Source organism: Pithys albifrons, chromosome 7 (genome assembly GCF_047495875.1).
Source record: "Pithys albifrons albifrons isolate INPA30051 chromosome 7, PitAlb_v1, whole genome shotgun sequence".
NCBI lineage: Eukaryota > Metazoa > Chordata > Aves > Passeriformes > Thamnophilidae > Pithys > Pithys albifrons.
In genome coordinates this window covers 3,201,182-3,219,016 of record NC_092464.1, presented here as the reverse complement: position 1 = coordinate 3,219,016, position 17,835 = coordinate 3,201,182, and the positions used below count along the sequence as shown (strand labels likewise).

At 47.0% G+C, this 17,835-nt stretch overlaps 1 protein-coding gene across 1 annotated transcript in view; it reads right to left on the bottom strand.

The window, feature by feature from the left end:
- The window catches only part of OBSCN (obscurin, cytoskeletal calmodulin and titin-interacting RhoGEF), a 186,255-nt gene that overhangs the window by 153,689 nt on the left and 14,731 nt on the right, over window positions 1-17,835 (bottom strand). The window contains 8 exon segments of the mRNA XM_071560603.1: window positions 504-779; window positions 1,874-2,149; window positions 2,814-3,089; window positions 8,564-8,839; window positions 9,504-9,779; window positions 11,401-11,676; window positions 14,441-14,713; window positions 16,998-17,273. Coding sequence (XP_071416704.1) covers window positions 504-779; window positions 1,874-2,149; window positions 2,814-3,089; window positions 8,564-8,839; window positions 9,504-9,779; window positions 11,401-11,676; window positions 14,441-14,713; window positions 16,998-17,273 — 2,205 coding nt within the window.

The window sequence follows — 17,835 nt, the reverse complement described above, 5'->3', positions numbered from 1 at the left end:
AAAGGGGCATTTTGCACCTGGTAGAATTAGTAAAGCATCTCACAAGGCTGAGATCTCAAGCACACAACAGCTCAAACTCAGAAAAATCCTGTTTTCAATCCATCTTCAGATGGGCTACTGCTAAAATTGCAAATGGCAAATCTATTCCAGCCTCTCAGTTTTCAGAAATGACATTGGAAATTCAACAAGAAAAGGATTTTTGAATGGTTCTGTCCTTTCAAGAGGGTCAATGCACAAGAATCACCCTTTGGGATCCTGGGAATGGGAGGGGTCTGAATAATGTGTTGATATAATTATATTTCTAACTGTTATTACAGAGCTCAGCTGAGGATGAGATGGGCCTTTATACCACCTAAAGCCAAATATTCCCACCTGTACAAATCCAGGCAACAGAACAGCAGGTGAACTCTACAGGCTGCAGCAAAACCCAGAGCCATGGAGGAAGAGATATCAAAATTATTACTTTATTGTCCTCTCCCATGGCTCCAAAAGGTGTGTCTTACCTGTGACATGGATCTTGAAGGTGAGTTTGTGGCCAGCAGCCTCACAGGTGTACTCCCCAGCATCTTTCTTCTCCACCTCACCCACCACCAGCCGACGGGATTTGCCCTCTGACTCCACCCGGAACTTCTTGCTGGAGGTGATGAGTTTGCCCTCCTTGTACCACTTCACATCCATCTTCTCCTGGGCCACCTCACAGCTCAGAGTGGCATCTTCTGACAGTGCAGCTTTCACCTCTTTCTGCACCTTCTCCTTGTTTGTAAACACAACTTCTGGCTCTGAGAAGAGAGAGAAATGAAGAGTTTCTCCAAAATGGGATGTTGCCCAATCCCTTTATTGTGGCTTACAGGAAACCCTGGAAAGCCCCCTCTGACCTGACTGTGCACATCTCTATCTATCAGAAGAATATGCAAATATTTTGTGGTGTGGTTTTAGTCTGTTTTGGTTTTTTAGCAGCAATAATCTAGAGGAACCTCCAAAAGGTTCACAGGAGCTTTTCCTGGCAGGGTCCAGTCAGGGCAGGACACGTTTTGGTTGAAGTTCAGTCCAAAGTAAGAAATATTTAGAGGAAGGAGCTGTACCTTGCTGCAACACAGTCCCATAAAATTGATTTCTTTGGCCCTCAGGAGCTGCTTCTGCCTCTGCTTAGGCAAGAGAGAGGTGCTAGACCAAGCCTGACGTGTCCAGGACTGTGTTAACAGTTCTCAGTGAGACCTTGGGAAGAGCTTCGCTCTTCTTACACCCAGATGGTGAAATCCCCTTGTTCTCCAGAAGACACATCAGTCATACCACTTGGAAGAGGATCAGGGGGTCCTGAGGGAGCTGGAAATCTGAATCCACTCTACCTCTCTACAGCCCAGCAGGGCAATGTACGTGGAGTGAGTCCCCACCACACCTTCTCTCCCCAGTTGTGCTTTACCTGACACCTTAGAGACCTTCACAAGTATCAGGCCCTGCTGCCACAGTCTCCCTTCAGGCTGAAATGAGCCCTTCCAAGGGAAAGAAAACACTGCAGACATTGGGCAGACACCCAACCATGACCACTCTCCACCATGACCCTGCACTGAGAACAAGACGTGGTGCCGATTTCTTCTCACTGCACCAACATGGGAGGGAGGAGATGTACAATCAGTAATTTCCTTACAGTGATGTGAAGCTTCCAAGGTCTTCCAAGGACCCCTGGTTAAAGGATTTGTAATATTTTACATGGAATATATGAAGGTAGCAGTATTTCTATCCTTTTGTCCTATTTTCACATTTAGAACGAGACCATTCCCAAGATGCTCTCCAAAAATTTGAAGTGTAACATGAAAAAGTCTTAAAAAACAGTATTAATTTTCACAAATATTCCAGGAAAAAAGTCTTCTCTTACCTGTGACATGGATCTTGAAGGTGAGTTTGTGGCCAGCAGCCTCACAGGTGTACTCCCCAGCATCTTTCTTCTCCACCTCACCCACCACCAGCCGACGGGATTTGCCCTCTGACTCCACCTTGAACTTCTTGCTGGAGGTGATGAGTTTGCCCTCCTTGTACCACTTCACATCAGTCTTGTCCTGGGCCACCTCACAGCTCAGCGTGGCATCTTTTGAGAGTGCAGCTTTCACCTCTTTCTTCACTTTGTCCTTGTTGACAAAGGCATCCTCTGCCTCTGTGGGGTGGGAGAAGCAATTCAAAAATCACACATAAGTTGACATTGCCCAAAGGTATCAGACCCAAATGAAAAACATGACAACTTCTACATCTCTGCTATTCTTTAATGCTCAGACAGGACATGGACCTCTGCAGTGCCTGAGGACAACAGAACAGCCATTTCTGACCCAAGTGATCCAGTGCCTCAGGATTGGAGCTTCTTCCCATCTCCACAAGAAATCTGACATTTTGTCCCAGAATGTAATGCACAAATTAGCAGCCAATCTCATTTGCCACTTACACATGTGTAAGTCTTTCTCATTATAAGTATTTCTTGAGGAGACCTGTTTTCCTCCTTCTTCCAGGCTTATTTTCCTGCACAACTAAGAGCTGATTGTGCCTTTATCATTATTATCACAGTGGCAAAATTACACTTGTTCAGGTTTCCTTGACTGGGAAATCAGAAAACATCAAGGACACTGAGTGGGATTCATCTCACAGATGAGACCTCCAGCTGCCAACATCTGTGTGCCAGTGGATGTCCACAGGCTGGTTGTTTGCTCTCCCTCACTGCCCAGTGAAGATCCAGGTGCACAGACCCTGAGCCCAGAGAATGACTCATTTTTCTGAGTAATGAGGGCAGCTCACAGACCTTTCTGTGAGGAGAATGAATAGATTCCCACCTGTAACAACAATCTTGAAGGTGAGTTTGTGGCCAGCAGCCTCACAGGTGTACTCCCCAGCATCTTTCTTCTCCACCTCACCCACCACCAGCCGACGGGATTTGCCCTCTGACTCCACCTTGAACTTCTTGCTGGAGGTGATGAGTTTGCCCTCCCTGTACCACTTCACATCAGTCTTGTCCTGGGCCACCTCACAGCTCAGAGTGGCATTTTGTGTCAGTACAGCCTTCACCTCTTTCTGCACCTTCTCCTTGTGGACAAAGGCATCTTCTGCCTCTGAAAGGCAAATATTAAGGAAAAATATAAGTAAGAAATAAATAATGAGAGACAAGAAGGTATTACATGTATTTGGTGAAGGTGCTCCACAGGATCTTGGGCTTGGCAGTGCTGGATTAACCACTGGACATGCTGATCTTAAAGGACTTTTGCAAGATAAACAATTCTATGATTCTGTAATAACTTCTTGTAAGTAACATAACTTTGCATTTCTTCTTATCACCTACAACAATCACCCTCAAAATACAGTCCAGGTAATTATCAAACCCCTCTGACTCATCTTCACAAACAGCTCAACCACCTCATTTTCAAATTTCTTGTAATGAAGGCAAAGATGAAATTCCTCCATTGAGTCCTTATGGTATTTCTACTCCACACATTTGGAATGAGCCAAATGCAGCACAATTACCACCTGCCACCTCCACTATCACAGGATTTTACCAGGTGTTTCAGGTTAAGACTGGGTGTTGTTTATGAAATATCTCATAACCTCAATCCCAAAGAACTGACAAAGACACAATTATTAATATAATATTAATTAATAGTATAATATTAATATTAATTCTTAATATGGAAAAGCACTTGACCTACATTACACATCCAACCAGCCTATAAAATCTGGAGTGGATTTTTATTTCCTCATAAATCCTTCCTTTTTCAACAAACTGGCCATAGAAGAAACCTGATTTAACACTCAAAACCAGCAAAAAGAATGAAGTGTTTAAAATCTTTTTCTTCCCTGGCACCACTTAGAACTTCCATCTCAACAAGTGGAGTTGCCACCAAAAGAATATTTTGTATATTTAGTAGTTAATAAGGTATATATCTATTTATAAATACATTTATAAAATTCAATTGCCCCCTTACTAAGCAGCACTGCCTGATAAATTACATCTTTTATTCATTAATGATGGTTTTACCTGGTTTTCCTTTCACCAACAATTGGTGTGGTCACTGTTGGCTTTTACATGAAGGTACTTTTGAGATGTGAAAGGACAAATGGACACTAAAAAATGGGCTACCACCACTTTTCCCACTGGTTTTCCATGAGGAATAACTGCACAAGATGTGTCACATTTTTGTGGTGGCCCTACATGATGGAAATCACTCAGCAAAAATCATCCTGCACAGGCAAATAAACCTGGGCTTATTTGGGGTCCAGGTTTTGACTAGAGCACTGCAACCATGGTTTCCCTGAACAGAAGGACAAGTTCCACAGGGAATTCTGGATTAGCAAGTGGGTTTCCCACTGCCCTTCAGGTGCAGGGCAAGCATGGAAGATAATTCATCCACCCAGATTCAGGAATGTCACCTGGAGAAGGTGACAGTGAGCAAGAAACATGTTGAGGTGCTGGAGCATGTCCAGGGAAGGAACAGAGCTGGGAAGGTGCTGGAGCAGCAAGAGGGGTGGAGGGAGCTGGGGTGGGGGGGCTCAGCCTGGAGAAAAGGAGGCTCAGGGGGGACCTTCTGGCTCTGTAATCCCTGCCAGGAGGGGGGAGCCAGGGGGGTTGGGCTCTGCTCCAGGGCACAGGGACAGGAGGACAGGGAGGTTCAGGTTCGACATTAGGAGGAATTTCTTGCTGTAAAGGATGGGCAGGCCCTGGAAGGGGCTGCCCAGGGAAGTTTGGAGTGCCCTGCCCTGGAGGTGCCCAAGGCAGGACTGGCCGTGGCACTCAGTGCTCTGGGCTGGGGGACAAGGTGGGCATCGGGCACAGAGTGGGCTCCAGGGGCTGGCAGAACTTTTCCAAGGTGGGCATCAGGCACAGAGTGGGCTCCACGGGCTGGCAGAACTTTTCCAAGGTGGGCATTGGGCACAGGGTGGGCTCCATGGGCTGGCAGAACTTTTCCAAGGTGGGCATTGGGCACAGGGTGGGCTCCACGGGCTGGCAGGGCTTTGCCAAGGTGGGCATTTGGCACAGGATGGGCTCAGTGGCCTGAGAGATCTTTCCCAATCTTAAGGATTCTGTGATTCTGTTATCTGGAAGGCTCTTGGTTCCCCCTGGCAGTCACAGTGATCCCCTCCCATAACCTGTGCTACCCCTCCCCACTCACTCTCTGCAGCCTTCCAGGGACACAGAATCACAGAATGGATTGGGTTGGAAAAGACCTCCCAGATCATCAAGTCCAACCCTTGGTCCAACTCCAGTCCCTTTACCAGATCATGGCACTCAGTGCCATGGCCAAGCTCAGCTGAAAAACCTCCAGGGATGGGGAATCCACCCCCTCTCTGGGCAGCCCATTCCAATGCCTGAGCACTCTCTCTGCAAAGAATTTTTTCCTGATATCCAACTTAAATTTCCCCTTACTCCTCCTTGGTGGCTTTCCCCTTGTACTCCCTTTCATCCTGTCTGTGCCCTGAGTGGCAGCAGCTGCCTGGGAGGGTGAGGAGAAGGGGTAAGTTCAGGTCAAGCTCTGCACTGCTGAGCATGGCACTCCCCACAGTCCTGGAGCCACATCCCAGCCCTGCCAGGAATATTGCACTTGGAAAGAGAGATGTCCTGCAGGGAGCAAAGAGCAGGAATGCAGCTTGGAGGCTCTAAATTGAGCTCCTCTGTTTACATTGGCTGCAGAAGGGCTGTAAGGAGGTGTCATTGTCATTTAGAAGGCACATGGTCTATGCTGGGTGATGCAAAACCCCTCAAAGGCACATGTGTCAGCTGCATTTTGACATCTGAAAGAGCTGGGCCACACACCAAGGTCTGTGCTCAAAACTGGTTTCAAAAATGTGAATATTTCAACACCCATTTGGATTTGGGATGTGCAGGGTGCACTAAATGAGTTGCACACCAGTTTGTGTCCGTGGGGGCTGCATTTAAAATGTGAACTTAGCAGGGCAGGAATGTTCCAGCCCCATCTCACTTGTCCTTTTCATTCTTGAGCTTTAATAGAAACAATTTTTATAGAGACAGGAAATGTGGCTACAACTTTTACTCAGCTCTCGAAGTGATTTCCATGGTAATTTGTCTTATAATTTTTTTTTTAAGTTAAGCAAGTATTCAGTGTGCAGATGACATTTCCAACCTCAGCTGAAACTGGTTAGTGAAGCTTCAGTGGAAATGAGGAAAGCCATTCCCAGGACAATTTCAAATATGGATTTCCCTGCACACAATGAATCTTGAAATAAGGAGATTTCACAATCAGCTCTTTCCTACACTCCCAAGGCTTGCAGAACCTGGTTCTTTTTATAAATAAGCCCAAAAAAGTCACAGCTGCACCCCAAAACTCAACACTGAGTGTCTAACCTTCAAGCTGTCCTTAAGCAGTGCAGGCTTTGTGGTGCCAGTGGAGCTCTGGAGCAGAGGAAGCCTGGAAAGCTTTCCAAGTGCAGTGGTAACAGGATAAATTAAGCCCCAGAAAGCCACTGCACTTTGGGATAACGTGGTAAGAGAAGGATTTCTGCTGCAAAAGAGCCAAAGGCTCAGAGTACTCATAATCCCTCCTGACTTTCACACCAGCTCATTTTGCAGCCAGTGCTGGGCTGGCATGTCATGGCACAGTTGTTCCCATGAGGAATACAGTGCCCAGGCGATGGCTTCGCTCAGGGCACAGGGAGGGTGTCACGTTCCCCCGCCCATCCAGCCCCAGAGGGAGCTCCAACCTCTGGGTTCTGAGGCAGGCAGCAAAGAACAGCCCTCAGAGGCAGAAAGGCAAGGAGAAAAGCACCACATTTCTGTGTTTTCTGACTGCACTGCTGTGGTGTCTGAACCACTTTCAAGGGTTGACCATGAACTTGGTTTATGCCAGTTTTGCCCAGAGATGATGTGGCTGCCCCATCCCTGGGAGTGTCCAAGGCCAGGTTGGACAGGGCTTGGAGCACCCTGGGCTGGTGGGAGGTGTCCCTGCCCATGGCAGGGGGTGGAACAGGGTTGTCTTTAAGGTCCCTCCAACCCAAACTATTCCAGGTTTCTGTGCTGTTTTCTCTATCACTGTCCATGTTGAATTTTATCTGGGAGATGCCTCTCAAATCCTTCCTTACTGTAACTCTTCATTCCCTGAAACTGGCAGCTCCCTCAGCCACAAGGATGAGATCCACAATACATGGAAAAGTGCACAAGTGTCCCAACTCACAGCCTGGGTACCCCACACAGAGTGGAGTCAACAGACTCCCAACACAGCTGATAGAACACCAGATTTCTGCCAAAACTGTGGCTGCAACGTGTTTGGTGCTGGAAGAAAGCAGAGGAGAAAAGAGCTCCCCTGTTCTGCTCAGCTCTGAGCATGAGACAAAAATTATAATATTAACAAATGTTATAATGTTATGAATGTTGATTTTAAAAAATAATCAAACTCTTTCTTATCATCCAGTTCAGAAAGGATCACTCAGAATGGGCTGATGTCCATGGCTGCCTGGAGCTCAAAATAGAATTTAGCAAACCTCTTGCAAAACATACTGAGAGCAAAGAAATCCTGGAATCATTTAGGTTGGAAAAGACCTCAAAGATCATTAAGCCCAACCACTAATGCTGCTCTGTCAGGTCCACCACTAAACCATGTCCCCAGGTGCCACACCTACAGGGCTTTTAAACCTCTCCAGGGATGGTGATGCCACCACTGCCCTGGGCAGCCTGATCCAATACCTGACTCTCCTTTTAGTGAAGAATTTTTTTTTTAATATCCGATCTAAACCTCCCCTGGTGCAACTTGAAGCTTTTTGCTCTTGTCCTACCACTTCCAAAAAAAAAAAAACAAACAACCCAAAACAAACAAACAAACAAAAAAAAAACAAACAAAGAGGGGGAAAAAAAGTGACTTTCATGGAAGAACACCCATAACAGGAGGAGAAATACCAGTACTGATGGTCAGACTGGAAGAGGTCCTTTACCACAGTGCCTGCCAATGAAAAGTCTGTTCACTTCAGAGACATACAGGGAGTTGAGGTGCTGATACCAGGGTACAGAATCACAGAATCCTTAGGGCTGGAAGGGACCTCTGGAGTTCATCCAGTCCAACCCTCTGCCAAGGCAGGGTCACCTGGAGCAGATGACCCAGGAACATGTCCAGGTGGGTCTGGGATGTTCCCAGGGAAGGAATCTCCATGCCCTCCCTGGGCAGCAGTTCCAGTGCTTTGCCCTCCTCAACATTAAGAATTTCTTCATCAGGTTGAAGTGAAACCTCTTTTGTTTTAGTTTATGGCCATTGCTCCTCATCCTGTCCTGAGCACCAACAAAAGGAGCCTGGCACCATCCTCTTGGCACCCACTACTGAGATATTTATCTGCATTAATGAGAGCCCCTCTGAGTCTTCTCTTCTCCAGACTAGACAGGCCCAGTTCTCGCAGTCTCTCTGGAAAGAGAAGCTCCAGACCCCTCATCATCTTTGTGCCCTCCACTGCACCCTCTCCAGCATCTCCTCATCTTTCTTGCCCTGAGGAGCCCAGAACTAAAGGTACCTACAGGTAAACTCTTGATCTGCCCAGTCCTGCACCCAGACATAAAGAAAAGGCAGTGAAATGCAACCCAAGTGGTGTGTCCCACCTGTGACATGGATCTTGAAGGTGAGTTTGTGGCCAGCAGCCTCACAGGTGTACTCCCCAGCATCTTTCTTCTCCACCTCACCCACCACCAGCCGACGGGATTTGCCCTCTGACTCCACCTTGAACTTCTTGCTGGAGGTGATGAGTTTGCCCTCCTTGTACCACTTCACATCCATCTTCTCCTGGGCCACCTCACAGCTCAGCGTGGCATCTTTTGAGAGTGCAGCTTTCACCTCTTTCTTCACTTTGTCCTTGTTGACAAAGGCATCCTCTGCCTCTGTGGGGTGGGAGAAGCAATTCAAAAATCACACATAAGTTGACGTTGCCCAAAGGTATCAAACCCAAATGAAAAACATGACAACTTCTACATCTCTGCTATTCTTTAATGCTCAGACAGGACATGGACCTCTGCAGTGCCTGAGGACAACAGAACAGCCATTTCTGACCCAAGTGATCCAGTGCCTCAGGATTGGAGCTTCTTCCCATCTCCACAAGAAATCTGACATTTTGTCCCAGAATGTAATGCACAAATTAGCACCCAATCTCATTTGCCACATACACATGTACAGGCCTTTCTCATTATAGGTATTTCTTGAGGAGACCTGTTTTCCTCCTTCTTCCAGGCTTATTTTCCTGCACAACTAAGAGCTGATTGTGCCTTTATCATTATTATCACAGTGGCAAAATTACACTTATTCAGGTTTCCTTGACTGGGAAATCAGAAAACATCAAGGACACTGAGTGGGATTCATCTCACAGATGAGACCTCCAGCTGCCAACATCTGTGTGCCAGTGGATGTCCAAAGGCTGGTTGCTTGCTCTCCCTCACTGCCCAGTGAAGATCCAGGTGCACAGACCCTGAGCCAAGAGAATGACTCATTTTTCTGAGTAATGAGGGCAGCTCACAGACCTTTCTGTGAGGAGAATGAACAGATTCCCACCTGTAACAACAATCTTGAAGGTGAGTTTGTGGCCAGCAGCCTCACAGGTGTACTCCCCAGCATCTTTCTTCTCCACCTCACCCACCACCAGCCGACGGGATTTGCCCTCTGACTCCACCTTGAACTTCTTGCTGGAGGTGATGAGTTTGCCCTCCTTGTACCACTTCACATCAGTCTTGTCCTGGGCCACCTCACAGCTCAGCGTGGCATTTTGTGTCAGTACAGCCTTCACCTCTTTCTGCACCTTGTCCTTGTTTGTAAACACAACTTCTGGCTCTGTAAGAAAACCACAGTAAGTCACACACAGCTTTTTGCAAGTGTCTTCTCCAGCGCTTCATCAAGTTCCTCCTCCAGTGCTTCATCAAGTTCCTCCTCCTTCACTACACTTGCCCCTCACAGGTGTGACAAAATCACAGAAGTGAGGGGCATTTCAAAGGGACCCACAAGGATCATCCAGTCCAACCCTCAGCCCTGCACAGGACCATGCCCAAGAGTCACATCCTGTGCCCCAGAGGATCATCCAAACCCTCCTGAAGCTCTGGCAGCCTCGGGGCTGTGCCCTCTGCCCTGGGGAGCCTGGTCAGTGCCCACCACCCTCTGGGGGAAGAACCTTTTCATGAAATCCAACCCAACCCTGCCCTGACACAGCTCCAGGCCATTCCCTGGGTTCTGTTCCTGGTCCCCACAGAGCAGAGATCAGTGCCAACCCCTCCTCAGGAAGTTGGAACTGCAATGAGATCTCCCCTTAATCTCTTCTTCTCCAGCTGAACACACCAAGTGCCCTCAGTATCCTCACACTCTTCCTCTTTAAGATCCATGATGGTTATTAGTAAAATAAAGCACCTCCATCTGTATTTTGCTGAGAGGTGAAGAGCCATGGGAATTGTATGGGAATTCTGGGATAGTGTTAAAACCTCACAGATTTTGCACAGATTTGAACCTGGGGCTTAGAGCACCAACAGGCACTGCCTGCAACCCTAACCCTCTTCCCTCTTTCTCTTTCTTTGTCTCTCCAAAAGTCTGGTGAACCAGAAGGGATATCCAAGCACCATTGCTCTTTTCCTGCCTATTTGGGTCACTCAAATTCAGTCATCCTCCACCTAATCATAGAATGGTTTGAGTTGGAAGGGACCTTAAAGATCAGCTCATTCCAACACCTTCCACCAGCCCAGGCTGCTCCAAGCCCTGTCCAACCTGGCCTTGGACACTTCCAGGTTTGGGATCCAATCAGCTCTTCAAACACCTCTCTGATCCCTTTTATCTATCCCTGCACCTCTGCTGTGTCCTCACACTGTGGTTCTGTGGGAGATTTCCTGGAGACACACCAGCTAATTGTGCCAGGAGAAGGAATTTCCACACTTGCCCATCACAACCAGACATGGATGCAGAGCTGTGTGTATCAAATACTTTTATGAAATCTGGCAGAAAAAAAAAAATCAAGCCCTATGGCTGAAATGCTTCACCCAAGAGAGACTGTGAGATGATCCTTTGAATTTAAGAAAGAATCATAGAATGGATTGGGTTGGAAAAGACCTCTGAGATCATCAAGTCCAACCCTTGGTCCAACTCCAGTCCCTTTACCAGATCATGGCACTCAGTGCCACGGCCAAGCTCAGCTGAAAAACCTCCAGGGATGGGGAATCCACCCCCTCTCTGGGCAGCCCATTCCAATGCCTGAGCACTCTCTCTGCAAAGAATTTCTTTCTCATCTCCAACTTCAATTTCCCCTGGCAGAGCTTGAGCCCATCGTGTCCCCTTGTCCTATTGCTGAGTGCCTGGGAGAAGAGACCAACCTCCACCTGGCTGGAACTTCATCCCATTGGAATCAACCCGTCTATCCAGATATGACTCAGAATGGAAAGTTCCTTTATCTTTGGCACTCTGAGCTTTTTCTCACCTCTGACTCTGACTTGGAATGTTATTCTGTCATCCTTCATTTCACAGGTATAACTCCCTTGGTCTTGCTGTGTCACCTTCTTGACAATGAGCTTTCGGTGTGTCCCCTGGGCCACCACTGTTGTCCTCTGGTCCTGCTTCACCTCGGAGTGATCCTTCTTCCACACCACAGCCCCACTCGAGGCTGACACCTCACACACCAGCTCAAGGGTCTCAGAAGGACTGACTGATATTTCTGGAGTCGTTTTGGGCTTGTTGACAAAAGTCACAGCTTCATCTGGAGCGTGAAAAGAGAAAGCAGTTTGTGCTTTGATTCAGGTTTGTCAGCACAAAGGTGGGATTCAGTAATTACTGATTATTATTTCATCAACACACTCATGAATGGTGGTGTCTGACTCTCTAACAGATGGTGCAAACTCCTTCTCTGACCTTCAGATAACTGCTCTCAGTTACAGAGCAATCCCACCCATCTCTCCTACATCCTCATGGACCTTTTAATTGAACTTCAGATGCCCTCCAGTTGCTGACACTTTACTTGTCGCTCCTTGATTCTGTTTTCAGGCAAGCCCTGGGGAATATGAATTGGCGTCTGAGTAGAGAAAGAGCTTTGAAAAGACCTAGGAAGTCTCAGAAAATCTAATTAGAAATCATAAAGAGCTTTTTCCAAATGTTTCTGAGACCATTCGAGCTCCCTGTGGGTAATACCAGTCCCATTGGATTAATTCTTCCCCAGACCAGGGAATAATTTCACTGATAAAATATTCTCCAGCTACAAGTTAGGATGGAGCTCTGAGCAACCTGGTCTAGTGGAAGGTGTTCCTGCCCACAGCACAGGGATTGGAATAGGATGGTCTTTAAGGTCCCTTCCAACCCAAACCATTGTACGACTTTATGAACAAACAGAGGAGTGAACAACCTCTTTTTTTTTTTTTTTTGTAGAAACTGATCTTGCCAGCAGACAGCTCAGAACTACTCAAAGCTCAAGCAGTTGAGGTTGTTGCATTGAACCTCAAATCCTGCTGCTGGCACAGGTACAAGCTGCGCAAACACACACACAGCATTTGTCATGTAGGCAGCAAAAATACATTGATTTTATCAACTCAGCTTTGTTCCCAGTGTATTTGTAAAGGTAAAAGCAAAGGCAGTGGGATGCAGGCAGCACCTTGGTGTAAAATGTGAGCAAACCCATTGCACACACCCTGTCCCTCAGATAACAGGCAATTTTTGATGGGCATGTCAGGTATTTCATACCCTTCATGCCACCAGGGCAGCCCTGGCCTCAGGAGCAGGCTGAGGGCTCTCAGTTCCAGCCAACCTTAGCTCAGTATTGCATTTCTTTCAGCAGCATCTGCTGCCTTCACTCACCGAGTATCCCAAGGACAATTGCCATGCCAGGCAAGTATTTCAATAGAAATTGTAATTAGTAGGAGAAGGGATAATGGCTTCAAACTGACACAGGGCAGGGTTAGAGTTAAACTGAAAGAGGGTGGATTTAGATTAGATGTCAGGCAGAAATCCTTCCCTAGGAGGGTGGGCAGGCCCTGGCACAGGTTGGGCAGAGAAGCTGTGGCTGCCCCATCCCTGAAAGTGTCCAAGGCCAGGTTGGAGCAACCTGGGCTGGTGGGAGGTGTCCCTGCCCATGGCAGGGGGTGGCACTGGATGATCTATAAGGTCCCTTCCCACCCAAACCGTTCTGAGATTCTCTGATTTAGATGATCCCAGTTTTCTTTGCCTGAGACATGTGATGTTTATTGTTGGAGTTACAAGATATTCACCACAGTCATCAAAAAGTTTTGCACCCAGCTCAGAAAATCCTCTGTACCTAACAGTCAGAGGCAGCTCCAGAACAGGCTCTAATCCATCTTAGGTTGCTCTAAACAGACACTATAAATCAATTTATACAAATTGCCCTTTGGGGTCAGTTTGGGCAGAGCCTGCTTGGTTCTCTTAGACCAGTTTTCCAATGGATAAAGTCCGGGACTGTGAATTCCAGTCCAGGTGGAATTGCATCATGTTGAATTCTCAGCCAAAGAGAACTGGAGGTGAGATGCAGAGTCAATACCTGAGCAAACACCAGCTGTGAACTGGAAGCAGCCCCTCCAGCTCAGTAAATCCTGTAGCAATCCCTCAAGACAAGTGCTGTCCTAAATGAACCAGCTTTGCTGAGTTGTTAATTGGGTGGACAGCATGAGAGTAACCTGGATGTACTGCTACAGGTCACAAGCCCTCAGGTTGATACCTCTCTTAAATTTCATTGTACTTGCAATGCAGACATGCCATGAGAAGCTTTCACTTCACTTGGGATCAGGTTAAAAATTGGGCTCCAGCTGAAAACCACTTTCAGAAGAAAGGTTCCCACCAGGCTACACAAATTGAATCTGTTGAATTTCACAGATATTGTATTCCCCAGATAAATTCCTGTGTCATTTTATACCCTGGCTCCATCCAGCCCTGGAATGCAGTGGTGACAAGCATGACCTGACAACCACGTGCTTTCTGTGCTGGGCACGTGACATGGACCAGCAGCTTCACTTAAAGTACCACAGGGAGATGTCTCTGAGATCACAGTGTCCTTTGGGAACAGCAGGAGATGCCCAACTCCCAAAATCAGGAGTTAAACTTGTCAAAGGTGGACACAGGGCTTTCACAGTGAGACTTTGGACCTCCTGTGCAAGCTGGTCCTAAGATGAGGCCATGCTGAGCTCAAAGAATCATAGAATCCTAGAAGTGATTGGGTTGGAAAAGACCCTCGAGATCATCAAGTCCAACAAAGGCTCCCTCAGCTGCTCAGCCAGGGTGGTGTTTGAGCTGTGACTGCAGCCCCAGCTCAGGCTTGTGCTGACTCAAACACATCACAGCATTGTTATATTATTTGTCCCTATTGTGGATTTGCATGAGGACAACAACAAGGGTCAGAAGCTCTGAAAACTGTTCAACCTTGGCCCAAAAATCTGCCAATCCACAAGGCAGGACAAGCACAATGACCAACCCCCTGAGTTTCTGACATAGAGTCTGATCCCACACTTGCATCACAAACTTACCTGAGACTTTTAAATCAAAAACAAGGGTGTCATCTCCAACTTTGCAGGTGTAAGTCCCTTCATCTTCTTTTGTCACAGCCAAAGCCACGAGTTTATGCAGCTTTCCTTTATCTTCCATGGTGAACTTCTTGCTGGCTGTGATTTCCTTCCCATCTTTGTACCACTTGACCATGATGTTGGCCTCAGAGGTCTCAGAAATAAATTCTGCCTGTTTTCCAGTGGTGGCCTTGACAAGTCCTCCACTTTTGTCTTTGTTTATGAAGTTTGCAAGTGCTGAAACAAAATACAGACACACAGCTCTGGTAAAGAATCAATAAATAAGCACTTTTAAAGCTACATTAGATATTCATTTATAATAAGACCAAACTGCATGTTTAGTACTGGATATAATCATTAGATTCCAATGCAGAAGCAGATGAATTCCCAATTATATTCCTGATTATCACATGTCCAGAAAACCAGAGCACACACACAACACAGGAGGAGAGGAAGCCCAAGGCAACAGGGCTTTAAGGTAATATCAAAGAGGTGAGGAAAGAAAGAAAAGAAACTGGAGGGAAAGCCATGAAAATTATTCAGTCACTGACAAATAAATCAGCTCGAAAAGAGGTGAAAATGTAATCTAGGCAAATTGAATTATATTAAATATATTTATAGATATGCCATAGGAATGAAATGAAAAGAAAATTATTCCTGGAAATTAAATGGAGCAGAGAAAATAAACAATAAATCTGGCATGATATTAACATGTAGTGAAATAATTGAGCTACCAAATGCCTCAAAGCAAAAAATACAAAACCCCACCAATATCCAAGCTAAAAATGTGACCCTGAAGCCACAGTGCCATCTCAGCTCAGATAATGGGTTTCATTTTCAAACATCTTTTTAACATATTATTTTAAAACAACCCACACAGTGGAGTCACTTTTTTGAGGGATTGTGCAGTCAGAGCTACTAAAATCAAAGCTTTGATTATATAAGTGTTTCCCTGGGAAAGGGGCAGGGAAGGGAAATGGTGTCCCTGTGCAATCAGGGGGCTCAACTCTGATCCTCGAGGTGCTCAGTTCAACCAGCACCTTCTGGCAGGGACAGGAACCTGCATTTCACCTCCCCAGGTTCTCACCAGCCCAACTGCCCAGGAATTCCTAAGTCTGGTTACAAAAGCAAGACCTATGGGTAAAAAAGTCACACTAGAAACACTTCAGTCAGGGTAAACCTTTTCTTTTAGTGCTTTTTCTTGGGCCTCTGTTTCCACCTGTTTCTCTGACTCATAATAATGGTGTTTTCCATTCTGTGAAAAACATGGCAATCCTTCCCCTGCCCAACCACCCACGAAACCTGCAGGGACCAAACACTGCTGAGACCTCTCCTCCTCCACCACAACTACCAGAACTCAGTCCACAGGTTAAAACTTGGAGGGGCAAGAAGAGGGAGATGGGCTCGTTCCTGCACCTTCCACTTCCTCAGAGAACTGGAGTGAAAATCATAGCGCTGGCAGCTCAAAGAGATGTCTCAGATGTCCCCTGTCATCCCAGCAGGTCATGTGTCACTGTTGCCTGGCATGTGAAGCCTCATGGCAGTGCAGGCACTGCAGTGATAAGTGGCAAGGGCATTTTCTGGCTGGTTTTGGGCAGGAGCCCAGGCTGTGACACAGTGGCCGTGGCTCAGCACAGTGGCCTCTGGGCAGCCACGTGATGCCCACGTGGCAGATACAGCTGAGCTGCTCCTCAAGTGATTCCCCAGCTCCTGTTCTGGATCCAAACTAGCGTGGCCAGCAGGACCAGAGCAGTGACCCTTCTCCTGGACTCTGCCTTGGGGAGGCCACACCTTGAGTGTTGTGTTCAGTTCTGGGCCCCTCAGTTGAGGAAAGATCTTGAGGGGCTGGAGCGGGGCCAGAGAAGAGCAACGAGGCTGAAGAAGGGACTGGAGCACAAGTGCTGTGGGGAGAGGCTGAGGGAGCTGGGGGTGTTCAGCCTGGAGAAGAGGAGGCTCAGAGGTGACCTCAGCACTGTCTGGAACTGCCTGAAGGGAAGTTCTGGCCAAGTGGGGGTTGGTCTCTTCTCCCAGGCACTCAGCAATAGGACAAGGGGGCACGATGGGCTCGAGCTCTGCCAGGGGAAATTGAAGTTGGAGATGAGAAAGAAATTCTTTGCAGAGAGAGTGCTCAGGCATTGGAATGGGCTGCCCAGAGAGGGGGTGGATTCCCCATCCCTGGAGGGTTTTCAAGTGAGCTTGGCCGTGGCACTGAGTGCCATGATCTGGTAAAGGGACTGGAGTTGGACCAAGGGTTGGACTCGATGATCTCAGAGGTCTTTTCCAACCCAATCCATTCTATGATTCTGTGATCCCACTGGAGTGAAAACACAGCTGTCCCCACTGAACCAGGGCTGAGTCTTGTATTTACTGCCCAGTTCTGCTCTGGCACCACAGACAGTCAAGGCTGGGTGTGGATGGGGAATTACCACAACTCCCTCTGGAGCATTCCCTTTGCATCCTCAGACGACTCCATTACTTTAGGGCAGGAACAGGCCACTGAGCAGCCCAGACAGTGCCATACCTTTCACTGAAAGCTGATAGAGCATCTTATCCCCTTCGCAGGTGCACTCATAAACTCCAGCATCCTCTGCACAAGTGCTGCGGATTTTCAGGATGTGCTTCTTCCCCACAGTTTGAAGCTCATATTTTTCACTGGCCTTGAGCTCTTTGCCATCTTTCATCCACTTCACTGCAGCCTCTGTGTCTGAAAGCTCAGCCTGGAGCTTGGCTTCCTCCCTCAGCCGAGCTGAGACCTTTTCCACATCTTTGCCCTTGTTGGTAAATCTCACTGCAGCACCTGCCAGGACAAAAGGCTTGGGGGTTATTTCAAGTCATGTCAAGATAACTTGTCCCTGATGTGACTCAGACTGTGAGATCTCTGAAGGAATTAAATCCTGTTCCTGCCCTCACACTCATGTCAATGCTCAGCACTTTTTTCCAGGTCAGAAAATTTGATCTGTTTTTCATTGCCAGAGTCATTAAGAAAAAAAAAAAGAAAACACTACATTTTTCTACTGATTAATAATACTCTAAACATTCTCCTGCAGAGATTTTCACCCCAATTCAAACACATCCTTCCAGAAACAATGCCTATTCATCACATTTTGCCAGGCAATGTGGGTAGATACAGATGGCACTGTTGTTTCATAAAGGAAGCACCCAACTTTTGCCCTTAAATTGATTTGCATGATGTTGACTCGTACATCACACACACAGCAGACTAAAAGACCTCCAAGAAAAAGCTTTGTTGGTAATTAATGCTCATCTACTTTTGAAAGGTTACTCATCAAAAAGTCTAGGTGAACCTGGAGCTGAAATTACCACTTTAAGGTGACTCAGGGGTAGATTTGGTGGCAGAA